Source organism: Felis catus, chromosome A3 (assembly GCF_018350175.1).
Source record: "Felis catus isolate Fca126 chromosome A3, F.catus_Fca126_mat1.0, whole genome shotgun sequence".
In the NCBI taxonomy this organism is placed as follows: domain Eukaryota; kingdom Metazoa; phylum Chordata; class Mammalia; order Carnivora; family Felidae; genus Felis; species Felis catus.
Window position 1 is genome coordinate 59,062,969 of NC_058370.1, and position 17,391 is coordinate 59,080,359.

At 49.1% G+C, this 17,391-nt stretch overlaps 1 protein-coding gene across 10 annotated transcripts in view; it reads right to left on the reverse strand.

The window, feature by feature from the left end:
• NPAS2 (neuronal PAS domain protein 2) overlaps positions 1-17,391 on the reverse strand; it is a 158,969-nt gene that overhangs the window by 12,890 nt on the left and 128,688 nt on the right. For all 10 annotated transcript variants that reach the window (XM_023251580.2, XM_023251579.2, XM_023251581.2 and 7 more), the window contains 8 exons: positions 16,704-16,786; positions 15,847-15,953; positions 13,277-13,424; positions 11,040-11,124; positions 8,146-8,287; positions 7,517-7,626; positions 5,231-5,320; positions 1,323-1,469 (listed from right to left, as the gene is read on the reverse strand). In XM_023251580.2, coding sequence (XP_023107348.2) covers positions 1,323-1,469; positions 5,231-5,320; positions 7,517-7,626; positions 8,146-8,287; positions 11,040-11,124; positions 13,277-13,424; positions 15,847-15,953; positions 16,704-16,786 — 912 coding nt within the window. The remainder of the gene's footprint in view (positions 1-1,322; positions 1,470-5,230; positions 5,321-7,516; positions 7,627-8,145; positions 8,288-11,039; positions 11,125-13,276; positions 13,425-15,846; positions 15,954-16,703; positions 16,787-17,391) is intronic.

A 17,391-nucleotide genomic window follows, 5' to 3' on the forward strand; every position in this document is an offset into this window, starting at 1 on the left:
GGGAGTGGGAGAGGAGGCGGGGCAGCTGCAGGGCTTTGGGTGTGGCCGAGCTCTCCGCCCCCGGACCCCCGGGGCGGGAAGTGCGCGTCCCGCTGGGCTCTGTCCTCCGGGTGGTGGGGCGGGGGGAAGGGAGAGCCCAGGCTGAGAGTCTGTGCGGGTGGGGGTGGGGGCAGGGGCAGTTGGGCTCTGGAAAGCAAGCCAGGAGCGCCTCTGAGGGGCCCAGGGAGGCAGGAAGGCCGGCAGCAGGTGTCTCCCGCTACCCAGCATCGCCGATCCTTCACGCGTTATCTCACCGCGCAGGGCTAGGGCGCTGCGCTCGCATAGAACCTGTTGGTCCCCCCCACCCCCCCGAAGGGTCTGTGTGGACCGTGACCGGGAAGCGGCAGGGCCAGGGTTCCAACTATTTTCTCCAAGGGTGTCTCCTGCTTCCTTCCCCCTCTTCTAAGAGGCGTGGGGGGAGGAGTGCAAATGCTTAGAGCTCTCAAGGCAGACTCCAAGGTGAGCTATTATTACGTTCACAATTAGAGGCTGGGTCAAAAGAATGCACTTGGGAAGAAACATAGTCTTCACCTGATACAAGTAAGACTTGGTAAAAATCACTTATCCTTGTAAGAAATCTAATATATACAGCTTTCACTCCAAAAGCAATCTCTCCAAAGGATTTAAAGAAGCGACATCTGGCGGGGGTGGGGGGCAGTGTCATGGTTGAAAGCCGCTGTTGTCAGAACTGCAGCATGCCGCAATGGGCATGCCACAAATGGGGTGGCCTGGAGACGCCAGGGTGCTGACCTCCAGTCCCCAGCTCCCTCTCCCATCCCCGCTCTGTGCAGGGTGCAGATCTCATCATTTCCCAGATCTCCCTTCATGGCCCCTTTGGGTGAGAGGCTACAGTAGAGCTGCCTCCATTTCCCCCACGGGTAGCCAGTAGCTGCCCGGTGCTATGAAAGCGGTTACACAGGTGCCGGGAGTTTACACCCCCACAGGAGGGAGGGAGGCAGGCATCAAGGCAGGGCGAACAACCACCACTCATGAATGAAAATGCAGGTGATATACAGACATTATGTGCCCAACAGAGCAAGGGGTCAACAGGGAGGGTGTCATGTGAAATTCGTGTTTGGCCTGGAGTTGGGGATGGAGGAGGGGGGATTTGTTCCTTGTACTTGGTATTGGAGGTTGCAATATGCTTAGTAAGCAGGACTCATTAGGGCAGTACAGAGGCACTTTGGTGGGAGTCCTGCCCACCCCGAAACAGTGGATAAATATGGCAGGGAGGCAGGGAGGACAGAGACCGTGGCGGATGCTGGCCCAGGAAGAGGCCTCACCTGGATATTGGAGTCCTGGACCAGGCAGAGCTGCTCCTGGATCTTGTGGAGCTCCTCCTGCTGCCACCGGATGTTAGCTTGCAGGATCCGTGTCCGCTGCTCCAGCTGGTCTTTGATGGTCTGGAACATGCTGAACTGTGCTGAGAACTTGAAGGTGGAGTCAAAACACAAGACCAGATGAAAGAGTTATTTCAGCCTTGCAGACAGATGTTGCTGCTGTTCTGAGCAGCCCTGCCCACTTTCATTTCCGGTCCCTTATCCACCCTTTTTGGTATCCCTCCTGAGTGACTCACTGCTGGGGCGCTCAGCAGGGCACAGGGTCTTTGGATGAGCACTGGGAGGCCCAGTGGTCCCCAGATGAGCTTTTCTCAGGCCTACCGGAACCTGCAGGTCTAATGTATTGCACTGCAGCTTGGGAGGGCCACAGAATTGGGACACAATTTTGTGAGCAGTGCTCACAAACTGACATTCCAAATTTGGTTAGACAGACAAATGGTTTTGGGGATGAATGTCAAAAGCAGTGCATCAGAGAGCGTGTGACAGCTTCACAGGCAATCTGGGGTCCTATCGTTATCCTAAATCTGATCCTGGCATACAGGGCTCTTCTGTAACAATTCACAAATGAACTTGATAGCTACAATTTGTGGGGGCCCTGCTCTCCAAACCAGCCTGAGGCCATACCACCCTCCCTCACTTCCCCCAGGTTCATTTGCTGCTCTGCACTTAGAGATCTGTGCACCAAAAGACTAAGGAAAAGAATAGTACAATCACCTGACATTTATCCTGAGGGTAACACTGGCAGAGGGTGCCCTTACAGGAGGGATACTGATATCTGCTTTGCACATAAGCTCCAAGTTTCCCCTCCGTTCCACCTCTTACTCCTTTTCCTGGGATGGAGGTTGGTTTTAGAAAGATTCTACAGGTTATCTCTGGGACATAGGTCCTACCTTGACATAGGGTGTTTCCTTGCAAGGAAACACGAGGAAAGTAGGGGATCGTGGCAAGGGAGGCTGGCACTCCCTGGGGTGGCTACCCTGCTCTGGGCTCTCTGGAGCACTCAATAATTCCTGTTTCTTGAGGAACATGTGTTTGCTGGCCTGGGACTTCCCCTCCCCTTCTCCCTCCCTCCCTTCCTCCTCCTTCCCTCCCTCTCCCTTTCTCCTTATCTTTTCCTTCCCTTCCTCCTCCTTTTTTTTTTTTCTAAAACAATGACTTAACCTCCATTCCCTCAATCTCTATCCCAACATTCTCCCTAGTCTGATTCTTGCCCATTGTCTTTTGCAAACACCTCCAGAGACTCTTCCTTTGCCCTTTGACCTTTCTTACATGGAAAAGCAAGGAGGCCGGGGAGACTTTAGAACACAGATAGGATACACTGAAGGATGGAATAACTGACTGCAGTTTTTGGAGCGGCAAAATGATTAAAAAAACCCACTATATGCTGCCACTTGCGGAGACCCACACTGGCCGGTCGTTTAATTCTTTACATCATACCCCCATGTCACGCAGAGGTTGTGGCTGGCTTGAGATCGCACAGCTAGCTGGTGGCCCCGGGCCAAAATGTGAATTCTGAGTCTCAGGAGCTGGGTGAGGCCGAGCGGTTTTGCCAGCAACACCTCCCCCGCCTCCCAAATGCACCTCAATCAGAGCGGCTTTGCCTTCAGATTTCATTTAACAGAAAAAGTCTCTTGCTAAACATGAGTTCTCTGTGCTAAACCAGACTGTATCACAAAAATCTTCATCAGAATGTAAGTAATCAAAACACACAGCTGGGAATTTGAAAGAGAATTCCGTTAAGAAAGCGACCTCTACTAGGTAGCAAATTAAACACACACACACACACACACACACACACACACACACACACAACCACAACACAAAAGCTTCCAGGGGTTCTACAAAGTCAGGAAACATTGGGGGCTACGCCTAGCATGTCCAGTGGAGAGGACACTCTGGGTTGCCCAGTTGGCTCCAAAGGGAAATAGGAGGGGGCAGGGCAGTCAGGGAGGGGCCAGCACTGTGCTTCATAAGTGATAGTGACTTCTAATATTATTCTGATTTTCTCAAGGGATTCCAAGACACCCAGGCATTAGTCTCTTGTTGTATTCTTGATCATGGCCTCTTTGAGAAAGACATTTATTCTAACTTAGAGACATTTTAGAAACACATCTTGAAGCCAAACCACCAGCTAGTTACCCAGAAAACCCTCTGTCAGACTTTGGGTTTTAGCCCCCCCGCCCCTTTCCACGATCGGGTGCTAGAGTGATAGATAGCTTCAGAGAGTGGAAAGAGAGAAAACTGTAGAATGCACTGTTTTACATGGAGCTGGTATGCAAAGAACTGTCTGACTTGAAAGGTCAGCATTATGCAAGAATGTCTTAAAGAATATGGTTATTATTAAGTATAACATGCCTAAGAGACTAAGAACTGTTTCTGTTAATTAAAATGACGTTTAATACATGAAACATTAGAATTTGAAGAAGGCCTTAATCACATCATTATGCATAACAAAGAAATTCCTTTAGGATGCAAGACCCAGAAGTTACAGGAACTCTCATTTCACGTGCCTTTGGATTGAAAAACTTACTAATTTCATACCAAATGTGCCTTGGAAATTCGAAGAGAAAAAAATTTTTTTTTTTCCGAATGAGGATGAACATAGACTATTTTAATTAGTTGACTCTGGATGAGTAGCTTTGACATCCTTCCAGCCTAACTCTGTCGAGGGGCATGTGCTAGCAGGTGTCTTTCTGATTCCAGGAAAGCATCTGAGACGGCTGTTAATGGGACATGTGTTGTAAAAGAGTTTTCATCGGTGGTGATGGATTTGCCCCAAGAGAGAAGTCCACACTTTGGCAGGAGTGCGGCCAGGAGTACTTGTCAGTGAACTGTGACCTCGGATCCCCTTGTAGCCAGACAGTGGCACAAAGCTAGATATCCCATAAAGAAACTGAAAGTGGAGCCTGGCCTCAGTGCAGTGTATGCTAATCAGCTCAAAGGCCCTACGCGGCCACAGAATGAATGATCACTATTTCATTCAGCCTCTCGCCAGGCCTCGAGCACGTCCTGCCGGGCCCAGCTCAGGGGTCACCTCCTCGGTAGGCTGTTTTCTTACCAGTTGTGTAAACACACACACCCTGCCATGGAGGTTGGTCTGTTGGTATGTCCACCTCTCCCTTCAACTCTGAGTGCTAAAAGCTAGGGCTGTGCCCCTCACACCGGCTCATGGACTGACCCAAATAGTAACTCACTGAATGTTGCTAAAACAAGGAAGGAATTACTCAGCAAAGCCACGGTCCTTAAAAAACAAAACAAAACAGGGGCGCCTGGGTGGCGCAGTCGGTGTCCGACTTCAGCCAGGTCACGATCTCACGGTCCGTGAGTTCGAGCCCCGCGTCGGGCTCTGGGCTGATGGCTCAGAGCCTGGAGCCTGTTTCCGATTCTGTGTCTCCCTCTCTCTCTGCCCCTCCCCCGTTCATGCTCTGTCTCTCTCTGTCCCAAAAATAAATAAACGTTGAAAAAAAAATTAAAACAAAACAAAACAACCAACAAATGTGGTATTTATAGTACTGGACTCACAGCTTCCTATGACATTTGGCCTAATTCAAACTTTTCCTGAAATAACATAACCAATTTGGAGTCATAAAAAGTAAGAGGAACATGGAGAAGTGGCTGAGGGATGAACAAAGATTAAGAAAAGGATGATGGCCAGAGGGGACAGGGAGAGGACAAAGTTCATAGCTCGAGGTGCCCCACCTGCACGTCAGGAGAAACATCCCCCGGTTTGGGATCTTGCTTTGGTACCTATACATTGGCACCGATGCATCTACACGCCCAAGAGGATAGCAAGCATTCTGTCCCGGGGAGCGCCACCACCAGGCCCCCCTTTCCCTGAGCCCCAGACTCACCTGTGTCATGGGGGCAGGTGGGTTCTGCAAAATGGTCTGAGGCAGGAGCTGCTGTGTGAGGTCACAGGATGACGGGGCAGGCAGGGGAGCCTGGGGAAGAGAGGGGGCCCTTGTTAACAAACACCACTTCTGGGCCATTACAGAGGCACATGGATGCTCTCGCTCAGCTGGGTTCTCTGGCCTAGAGGAGGCCCTTCTGCACTAGAGTGAAGAGCTTACATGTTAGAAGGTAGGCTGTGCTGCCGCCCTTGCAAGACAGAGTCAGAGCCGACACATGGCTGATGGAGGGTGCAGGGTGCCCTTGAGCAAGATCCTGGAGTCACTCAGGGTCTGGGATGCCTTCCCACCATGGTGTGCCCTGCAAAGCCGCTATGACGTGCCGGAGCTTGGCAGCTCCTCTCGCTCCCCCTTCCTTGCCTCTGTTCTAGACTCCATTCTTGCTGGATTTGGTTGCTTCTTCTCCCAAATTGATAAATTCTTAGCAGTGTCATCGAGCAATACGAATGGGGTTGTGCTAATAACCAGCGCTGGCTTTGCGTGTGGCCCTTATCCTTCCTGCTCAACCTGAATGCAGCGAACAGACGTGCCATGCGTTTCTATATCCATCATTCATCCAGGCAGTGAATACTGGTGCAATTTCACCAGGCTCTGCCTGGAATCTGTTCAAGAGACTCCTGGGCAGTCAGCTGAGTCACAGACCTTGTTTCCTGATCCCTCGGGGCAGGGCAGGAGGACAGTGGGGGCGATACGTAGCAATGTGTAGAAACAAGAAATGAAATCCTCAGCTTCGTGGGCTATTGAGAGTTTTTAAAAGAAAAGTAAAAGGGTTCTTGTGAAGTTACTCCCAAACTGTCCCTCAGGCCCTAGAGGCCATAAAGAGAAGCCCAAATGGGAAGTGTCACGCAGGACAACATTGGGAGGAAGTGACCACAGGAGACCTTGTTTTGAGTGAGGAATCCCCAGCACAGGGCTGCCTGGGGTTCTCCTCAGATCGCATCCCTCACACAGTGGAGAGGAACCAGAACTGCACCCCCATCAGTGGCAGAAAGCAGTTCTACTGGACTGCCAAGTATCAGAAGAATGGCATTCATGGCTTGGAAGTATTTTTGGAAGTGGCTGGAGAAAAAGAAAGTGGTCTTTGTCTTGTGCGATTTGAAAATGAAACATGTCACTCCAGCTTTTCAAGGAGGGCCTGCATGATTTTCCTGGAGACCGCAAGCAGGAAGCTGGCATGTTCACTCCCATCTCCAAAATGTCAGCGAGGGTTGGGTAGGGGGTTTCTGGCAACTACCTGGATGTGGCCCCTGACATTCTTGGACACTTCTCCCATCCTGAGGTGGAGTCTATGTCGATCTCTGCGGGTGAGCTGGGGCTGCTCTGATCAAGAAGGATGTCAGAGGTGACACTGTGGGACTTCCAAGGCTAGGTCACAGAAAGCCATGTAGCTTCTGCCTGGCTCTCACAGAAAGCTCCATCTCCAGACATTTCTTCTTGGAACCAGTCGCCATGCTGGGAGAAGCCTAAGGCAAGTTGGGCCCAGGCAAGAAGGGGCCCAGGCAAGTGGAGGGTGGATGGTCTCAGGGTAGCCCGGCCCACCCCACGTACCACACATGAGCGCAGACACCCCTGGGGTGTGGATTCCCCAGGTCCAGTCGGTGAGGCCTCTGACACGAGGTAGCAGAGAGGAGTCAGCCCTGCTGTGCCCTTCCTGAATCCCGCGAATGTGAGAAATGACTGTTGCTTTACGTCGCTAAGTTTGGTGTGACCCCTTACGAGGCAGGAGATAACTGGAGTATTGTGTGCATCAGTGATTTTGCATACAGCCAGCGTGCTTTCTAAAAGGCCACTCACTCCCTGACCTTCTGGGGAGGTCTGGTGTGTATCAGGGACACTGCCTGATGTATGCAGAGATAGATTTTTGTTGGCACTGACTTCTTGAACATTTTCCCTGGAGGGAAACGGGACCTCAGATGGAAGGATCCTGTGTACCCTCAGAGACTCTGGGGATGTGACCCCCAGTTTGAGGTTTTTCAGCTTCATCTTTAAAATTCACTTGCATTTTGCATTCCTTGAATACACATCCATGTTAATTTTGGAATAAAAATGTTTCAGATCACTTGCCAATTCAATTACCTAGCTTCCCACCCCTGCCTGCCACGCCATACTCTTAATCTCCAAGTACAACTGCTTCTCCGGGAAGATGCAGTAATGCTGTCCTATGGTGTTGTCAGCCCTGCCACGCTGTGGCACTTCTGGTCGAGAAGGAGTTTAAGGTCACATACATACCGGCATTGTGGCTGCCTGGCTGAGCCCTGGCACAGGGAGCTCTTGGGGCAGGGTGGCTGGTCTCGGCAAAGCCGTGGTGCTGGCCTCTGCCATCAGCTTGCTTGGGGCAGCTGTAAGAAAGCAACCTTCCTGATTCATGCATCCTTAACAGCTTTCTTATCAAAAGAGGGGAGCAACGACTGTAGTATGCCTGAAACAAGGGCTTGGGTGGAATGTCTGATAAAAAAAAAAGTCCAGCATGAATGGAAACTGTTGCAAGAGCCACAGCTTCGGGTTCTGCCAGCACCCGACCCCCGCTGGGAGCAAACCATCCCCGAGCTTCATGTCCACGACCTGGTTCAACCACCTGCCTGATCCTATATCTTACCAGGGTCACCAAAACCTGGCCAGACTATCCGGCCTGCGTGTCACCTGCTTTATGTCTGTTCTGGAGTGTGGAGAGGTGGAGGGCAGAAAGCCGGAGGGAAAGGAAGCAAGAAACAGTGTGAACCGGAAGGCGGCTTCCACTTGGCAGGTGGAGACTGCCCTGATTCTGCTCAGGCCTGAGACCCTTTGTGGGACTCTATACTCCCACCACCCTGGCCCCACATGGGCGCCCACCCCCTCACCATCCGTGGCAGCACACTCACAGGCGGGTTCTGACATGGCCGTGTGTGAGGATTTGTGGGAGCTTCTGGAGGACACTGATGGTGAATGACTGGTGTTAAGGCCCAAGGTGCCTGCGTCAAGTGCGTTAAAGTGCTGCTGAGGGTCCAGGCTGGAGCCCTTGTCCTGAAACACACACAGAGTCCACATTGCAGTATCGAGATGATAGGAATGTGACTTTAGTTCTCCTCTAACTATGTGGAAAATTTTGGAGGGTGTAGGGAGAAAGACTGAAACAATTTGGAGATCATTCCAGACACATTCAGGTACAATATTTGTACATGTATTTAATCCAGACATCTTTGAGAGGCTTGTGGCCTTATATAAGCAGTATCTATTACACTTGCTCACCTTGGATTTTGATTTTTTAGATATTCATAACTGATGTTGCATTTTCTTTTTTTTCTTAAAATTGTCACCTCACTGCCCAGATTCTTGGCTTTCCCAGAAGTGGGGGCAGGGGGAGAGGCAGGTTCTAGAAATGAAGTTGGTGGTGGTACCGGATTGTTAACATGCCATTGAAACAAATGCCTTTGGAGCCTTCAGAATGTGCCCCACACAGTCTCCCCACTGCCTCTCCTCTGCAGTCTCAGGGCCCCAGAGTGAAGAACAGGCAAAAGGCCAAAGGTCTCCTATCCTTTGGCTCCTGGATCCTAACCAATCCTGGATCCCAGGATGCCCCTGCTTCAAGTGTGATGTGATGAGAAAGCAACTGTGACCTTCCAACCCTCAGGAGCCATCTTTCCATCCTGCATGGCTTCATGTCATAAGCATGAGAAAACAGGGGGTAGGATAATTTTTAAGCTAAAGAAGAAACATAATGCTTACTCTCCTGAGCCATGCTCCTACCCAGGCAGAGGAGGACAGTGACATTCCTGGCATCCACTAGGCTGTCTGCACAGGCCATTCTATGTCCTATGGTCTTGGGTCTTAAATCTCTGGGTGCAAGTCTATGTGGCTATTCTGTCTTTTGAGTCATGGCTCCAGTGAGGGTGGATTCTGTGTATGTGCCCAAGAAGGGCTGAAATGACTGATATTGGCCTACAGTCCTTTGTGCAAACTCAAATTACAGTATGTGCCTGGATTTGCTGTGCTAAAATGTCAGCTTTGGGACTCTGCTCCTTAGTCACAGAGTCTCCCCAGATACACCCCTTAGAGTGAGGTCCCTGGCCCGGGGCTGTTGGCAAATCGTGTGGTCCTGGTCAGCAGAGAAATAAGTACAGGAAATGAGAGGAAGCACCAAAAGACTTTTATAGCCATTTGACATATCTGCACATCACATCCAAGCATGGGAATTAGCGTTTTACAAAAGCGGTCAGTGACCGATTTGAAATGAAAAAAACAATAGTTCATTACCACTGATAGTTTGAAAAGCATTGTCCCGGAGCTTTTCCTTGAAAAGAGGCAGCCCGAGATTGTATTGGTGTGCTTATACATACGTGCATGTTTATGAGAAGTTCCACTGGGTTCTAGGAGTCCCAAAGGATCTGAAACTTCAATAACGAATTTCCGAGTGGATGATACATATTATGCCCATTTGTGAGCTGTGATATATGGGGTGTCTAACACCTGCCTATGAGCAGCTTAATTCTGTTCTTGGACATGATACATGATGCATTATATGACAGAGCGGGATAATAAACATTTCCACAAACAATGGCAGGTGTGTTGTATCAGTGTGCTGGTGATGAATCACCATACAATATATCACCATGCAGCGTGCCAGCAGGGGAGGCTCGCTGAAGACACTGACTGCTCTCTGGTCTTTAAAGGTTATTCCTCCTTCCTCCCAACTCAGCTCTCGTGGACCAGAGATGCTTTCATTGTACCATTGCTGCCACAGCAGCTTCTGGCCGAAGTCTCTGGATTCTAGGTCACTGGGCAGCCTGAAACTTGAACCACATTTCACCAATTCTTAAGAGACACTTTCCCCCCTACATTTTGACATTTCTAAAATTGGGATGTGTCTTTCAACTGATGAAAAGAAATCCTTGTTTCACAGATTGACTGGTGGCAGCATTTTCTCTTTCTTAGCGGGAGATAAATAATGGTGGATCTTACAATGGTTAGCTTCTTGGCTTTGATGAAATACAATGCTCCCTCCCTTCCTTGCCTTCTCTCTTTTTTCCCCAACATTTGTGTCTGTTTGAAGGTTGACGTTTGAGGAGCAGGGCTCTGGTCTGCTTGCACATTTCCCTAGTTGTTTGACACAGGGGGAAAGCCTGGTTGGGGGAGGGGACCTAAAAGCTGAGTGTGGAGCAGGGAAGGAGATAAGACTTTGTGAAGGGAAATACACAAGCAGAGCTCCCTGACATGAAGCTGGCTCCAACATGGCTGTTAACCAAGACCTTCAGATGCAGAAGTAGAAAGTGCACCTTGCCGACGACGACACGGACAGTATCCGTGAGGGGCACTTGTGGAGGACCCGGCACTTAGGCTGAGGGAAGGACAGGGGCACTTAAATTATTCCATACCTCAATGGGATGATGGAATAAGCCCCCAGCTTTTTATCTGCGGGAGAGATACAAAGTGGACTTATCGTAGCCACTCCTGTAAGGATGGAAAGTCACCAAATCATGCTTTGAGTCCAGAGGGTATGTTTTATACAGCTCTGTGAGTTCTAATCCTCAGTGCCCTCCAGTACGTTAGCTAAATTTTGTGTGTTGTGTGTTTCTGGGCCTCATCTGCAGGACGAGGGCAGTAACAGTGCCTGCTTCACGGGAGCGTCATGATGGTAAACAAGAGAATACCTGAGAAACGTGTTGGACAGTACGGGGAACATAGCAAATAAAACTATTACTCTTTCTATTATAACATCTCATGGGAATGCTTACTTAGGCAAACTTGGCCTTTAGATATCTGGTGGGGATCAGCATACCTTGAGTGCTGAAGGTTGGATGGCCTCGGGTGGCGGGTCTTCCAAAGCCAGCTCCTGCCTCCTTTCTACCCGGACATCCGCGTAACTGATCAGGAAATCAAGAGACCACAGCAGGAGGTAGGACATTTCAGATGGCAACAGCAGAGAGGGCTTGTGTGGTACATCGAGGCACCCTACATGACACCCACCCCACAATCATCGCCACGAAAGAGGCTGGTCTTGTCACTTGTTTGAGGAAGGAGTTTCATTCTGTGCCTGAATTCCACCAGAGCGACTAATGTGACATTCAAAATATTTTCCTTTCCAGGATGTTTTTACTCCCTTCTCTTTTACTTACCTTCTCCCCATGCCCTGAAACTTCCAAACATCATTGTCTTTAGAAACATATTTTCATCTACAGGATAAGACTTGGCCTTTGAATAATCAGAAGCCTTTCCTAAAACCTACTCAGTCTGGACTGTGCATACAGAGAAGGGACACATGACTTTTTAAATAATTACAACCTTTGAAAGTTTTCTCTCAAACAAATCTAGATCTAGATGCAGAGCGCTGATTAATTAATCTGTGAACCGACTTTTAAAATAGTGTGGGTAAGAGGCACCTATGTGGCTCAGTTGGCTGAGTGTCAGACTTTGGTTCAGGTCATGATCTCATGGTTCCTGAGTTCAAACCTTGCATCGAGTTTGCTGCTATCACTACAGAGCCTGTTTTGAACCCTCTGTCCCCTTCTCTCTCTGCCCCTCCCCCCCGGTTCATGTTCTCTCTCAAAATAAATAAATAAACTTTAAAATAAAATAAAATAAAATAAAATAAAATAAAATAAAATAAAATAAAATAAAATAAAAAATAAAATAGCGTGGGCTAATCAATTCAATATGGTGAAGGCCAAAGTGACCCAGCCATGGCTTCTGCTTCATGTGTGGAGGTGCAGGCTGGGCAAGGGGACTTGGGCAGTGACAGTGGCTCTTGGGCTTCTGGAATGTTGTTACCTTATTTACTCACTAGTTCACTCCCTACTCTCTGTGAGGGTTACTTTCCAAGATTTGGGAGGTGGAGGATGGAGAGGAAGAGCAGGGTCAAGGGCAGAGTCTGAAGACCAAGATGCTGCTGGTGGGGGCAAAAAGTCCCTCTGATGAAGGCCCAGGCTGGGTGGTGGTGGGTGGGACTGGCCTGTAACGGGAAATCACTGGCTGCTGAAGTGCCCAAGGGTGGGCTGGGAAGCCAAGATCAAGTTCCTAAGAGTGGCATGCAGTGTGATGGTCAGGGTCACTGGCAAGAAAGACCAACATTTCTCCTCTTTCCTCACTTGCTAAAAGAAGGGAGATTTACTTGTTAACTGTATATATGCACGTGTGTGCATGTACGTATGCATGGTATCTATCCATTTTATCAATCATTTATCTCTTATGTATATATACATAAATGCAGTATGTATGTATCTATATGTATGCGTACATCTCTCTCTCTCTATATATATATCCATTATCTATCTACCTATCGCGTATACGTGCATACATATAACCTTTCTTTCTTTGCTCTGCTTAAATGCTCTTCTCCAGACCAGTTTAAAACTGATTTATGTCCTTACAATTTCTGTAGTCAGGGAAAAAAAACCCCACAAATGACATTTCTCCTTCACCTTTGGGAATTATGACCCTACACAGCCTGTGTCTAGGAAATGCTGGATATGCTGCCTCCCTTGAAAGCTCTCCTCACCCGCACTGGGCCGGGGGTTCCCTGAGGCCACCAGGAACCACCAGGAACCCCCTCCCACCGGCAGCCGGGCTCTATTCCCAACACTGCCTCAGTTGCCAGCAGGGTTTTTTTTTTTTTTTTTAAATGCATTAACAATAAAGGGGACTATGTCTGTGAGTTATTTAGAGGCAAAATTTTAATTTTCTTCCCAAAACGGTGACAAGGGAAGGCTGGGGGATGGATGGAGATGAGGGGAAAATATGCAAGTAGGTCAGTGAAGCAGTAAGTCAGTAAGTAACATCCTGGCACCCTGAACGAGCGTGTGAGGCTTGCGGAGGGGCCTAACTGAACCTTCAGCGTCGAGGGAACGAGTGGGATGTGTACCTGGAGACTCTTCTGTGAACTGCAGAGCACAGCCTGGCCCCAACTGAGGAATTCAAGCCCGGGGCTTGCTGGCTCTCCAGAAGCTGGGACTCCTGAGGCGGCAGGAGCTCTGTGTGAGCTGTGAGGGGCTCGCCCGCCCTCCCAGCCCCAGCCCTCACCTGACGACCGAGTGCGTGCACACGATGAACTCGGGCTTGGAGTTCCACTGGTGGTAAGTGATGTAGTAATGCGTCTGCAGCCAAATCCACTGCTGGCCTTTGGTGAGGAACCGGTAGCAACAGGACTTCCCTTTCCCAAACTGCATCACTGTTAGGAGAAAATGGGGTCTGCGGGTAGCAAACGTTAATACAAAAATGATCTCTTCCCCAGAAGTTACTGTTAAAAATACAAGCTTCCAGAAAGTGCCAAACACGGTTTATTTCCCCAGGTGCGCTGTATTTTAAGTGACTCTCAAGATAATGGTAAGCGATAATGAATTCTTAAATAATGGAAGAACAATCTGCAGGCTTCCCCAGATGCTCAAAGGCTTGAGAGAGCCTCGGATAAGGGCAGATTCCCAAACTGGAGTTTAATTAAAAAGAGGCACAGGTTTCCCTGCTGGAGGTGGAGCTGTCTTTGGAGCTGCAGGAGCTGAGTACAGAAGAGACCATCCAGACACGGGGGGATCTGGGCCCAAAACAGACCTGACAGCAACCTCTGGCTGGATTCTGTGGCTGTCAGTCAGCAGTTCATGCTTAGTCTACACGGTCCTAAATTAGAGAGTCAGCTACAGATGCCTTCCACCTCAGGCCCCAGTGCTGCAGGGCTGCGTGGAGTCCCCTGCGGTCAAGTCTGTTGGTGGGCTTCCCTGGGGGTGTCAAGAACAGAATGGATGCTGTTGGAATATTAGACTGCACAGGGCAGAAGGCTGGACTGTGGGTCTAGGGAAGAAGAACAATCTGGACTTTATTGCCTCAGTGGCTGGAATTTAGCACCTCTTTTGGCAAACAGTTAATAGATATCACAACCAGGAAACCAAAGCTATAAAGGGAGCCACTGCCTTGGAAAATGTGATCTCCAAAGACGTAGGAGGCCCAGCTGAGTAAGGGCATGGGCTGGACAGAGTGAGAACATCTTGCCTGAGCCCTGGGGCAACTCCTTCAGATGATGAAGGTAATCCTACAACCAGGGTGGCCTTGCTCCATTAGAAGAGGCAGAAGCAGCCAAGGCTTGAGGTAACCCTGCTTCTCAAACTTTCACGTGCCCATGAATCACTTGGGGATCTTGTAAAAATGGACGTTCTGATTCCGCAGGCCTGGTGGGGATGCCTGAGAGTCTACAAGGCTAGCCAACTCTGTGTGATGTCCTTGCTGCTGTTTGGCGACCACACTTTGAGGAGCAAAGGGTTAACGTTTTAAAGATTAGCCTTAGGGGCACCTGGGTGGTTCAGTTGTTTTCGGCTCAGGTCACGTCTCAAGGTTCATGAGTTCAAGCCCTGCGTCAGGCTCGCTGCTGCCAGCCTGTCAGCTCAGAGCCCATTTTGGATCTGCTGTTCCCCTCTCTCTGCCCCTCCCCTGGCTTGTGCTCTCCCAATAAATAAAAAAATATTAAAAAAAAAAAAAGATCAGCCTTAGGTTCTGAGGATCCTGATGGAACTTAAGCCTATTCTTTTGACAAGAACAGCAGAGAAGGGAAAGTTACAATGGATACTACAGACAGGACATCTATCAAAATACAGTGTTGGTGGTCAATTTATGTGTCAGGATCTGTTATGATTAAAAATTTTCCTGTTTAAAGCTAGAACTTGGCACTGAAGATATGGCTTTAAATGGTTAATTCTTGACTCCTCTTGCTAAGTGAGAACCCAGATATGCTTGTAATTCTCCCTCTATCCCCTGCCCACCCCACAACATGGGGTACCTCCTCTACCTCCTAGCCTGTGGCCCTCTTCTGTGGCAGAGAGCCTTCCCGGTCCCCTCCCCTGGCTGGGTGAGGAATCCTCCTCTGAGCACCCCCAGTATCCTGAACACGTTCCCTCCAATGCAGTGACAGCATCCTGTAAGTATCCATTAGACCTTGCTCCTGCAGAGCAGCAAGGAGATTCTGATCATCCTTATGTGCTTGGTCTCACTCAGTATCTGGCCTGTAGCTTGTGACCAATATATGTCTGCTTACAATGAGCAGTGATGTGAGTTCAATAGTTTGTCTTTGAAATGTATTGCATAGGGCACCTGGGTGGCTCAGTCTGTTAAGCTTCCGACTTAGGCTCAGGTCATAATCTCACGGTTCGTGGGTTCAAACCCCATGTCAGGCTCTTTGCTGTGAGCGTAGAGCCTGCTTCGGATCCTCTGTCCCCTCCCCCTCTCTGCCCCTCCCCTGCTTGCACTCTCTCTCTGTCTCTCTCAAAATAAATAAATAAACTTAAAATAACGTACTGCATAACTTAGAAAAAATGACCATCATCACTTACCTTGTTTTCTTAGGTAAGATTAAACAGCTTACCTATCTAAAGGATACTGGGAAGGTGCTGGGGGGTGGGAGGAGGAGGAACAAAGTCAATTCCAGGTAAAAACTCAAACCACAGGGACCTCTGCCACACTCGTATATCATGTTCGAGGAAACAAAGTATTCCTCCTCAAAAAGAAACCAAGTAATAAGTGGACTTCCAGGGCCCAAGAGTCCTGCTGCCGGGGCTCTGTGGAGGGTGCTGGGGGCCGTCAGGCCCTGGGGCAGGGTGTGCGATACTCACAGTGCTGATGGCACCTGGCCAGGAGCTCCAGATCGTCAATGTGGTAGTAGTCATAGCCTGAGGTCCCCAAAACTTCAAAAGGCAGGTATCCTATGATCGGAGGGGCTCTGCCAAGCAACGGGGATAATTCATCAGAAAGCAGGTCCCCCTGCCAGACTCACCGTGGTGGCACCTCAACACAGAGGGTACAGTCTGCATGTTTCATGATCAACACAGAGACCTCATTTCTCAAGAACGATGGCAGGACAGTAATTTTGCAGAGAGGCTGTGTTTCCCAAAGCGCTCAACCCTTTTGGCATTTATATATTCAGTTTGCTTAGCATAACCTGCATTAAATAATAATACATTTTATCTTTACCGAATAATTAAAAACAGCTATCAATTGGGGCAGTCCAGTCCCAAAGCTTAACAAAAACTTAAAGGGTAGGGAGGGGAGAGTTCTCATCCTTCAACTGTGAAAAATGTTACAGAAGAAAGAAAGAAGGTGAAGTTAAAGGGACAAAAGGGTGTTGAGAAAATTAAGAGAGGAGGTTCTCTCCCATCTGCCCCTGCCTTCCGGGGAACTGGAGAGGGTCCCGAGTGGGATGGGGGTGAGGGTATCCCAAAGATGTCCCTGGGATGTGGCACCTGGCTCTCCTGAGATGCTCTGGCCCAAACACGGATCATATCCATGGATGGGGCACTTGCAGTTGAAGGGAGGCCTCCTGGCTCTTGGCCGGGAACGATTTTCCCTGCTGCCAGAAAGCCCTTCTCCTTGAAGGGACAAGGCCCGACTTTTCTCTCCCAAGGAGAGCCTGGCTCATGCAAACAAACACTTGAAAAGGACCCAACCCAAATATGTTTTTCTTTTCACAAACCTGTGATCCAGAAATAAAAATTTCCATTCCAAGCTATGCCTTGAAGTGAATTCCTCTAAAGGTTCGTCAACTATGCACATTTCCTGTATTAGAAGGGAAAAAAATATTGCTTGGGGTGCCAGATGCTCACCCTAGGTTGGTTCAAGAACGCATGGTGGGTAACAGAAGTTAAAATCATTTAGAGCAAGTCTCCAAGTTGTGTTGGGCTGAAACTCATCATCTGTAGCTAATTTCAGTATTAGCTGATACTAAATTTATTTCACAAGCTGGGGAAAAATACCTAAGAGCCAAAATGCCACACCACTCCCTTCCCATTACCTGGAAGGGCGGTAAACATGTGGAAAATGGCTTTTCATCTGAATCTGAATGACTAATTTAACTCCGCATTCATGCCATGGATGTTAAAGCAATCACGGGTGAGAGAATACAGACAAGCCCTGGGTTTTGACACTTGGCCCTCACCTCGGCCTGCCCTGAGTGGTAGTAACGTTGGCATGAAAGGGAGGAGGATCTACAGAGTTGCCAATGCGCATCTCTGCAGGCTGAAGGGCAGCTGATGCTGCCTTCCAGCAAAAGAGCTCCTGGGAAACCAGAGTTAGGGCAAGGGGCGTGCGGCGCAGTTCACAGGTGCAGAAAGCAGACATTTCAACTTTTCAAAGTCAGTGGCAACTTCACTGCCATCTTATTC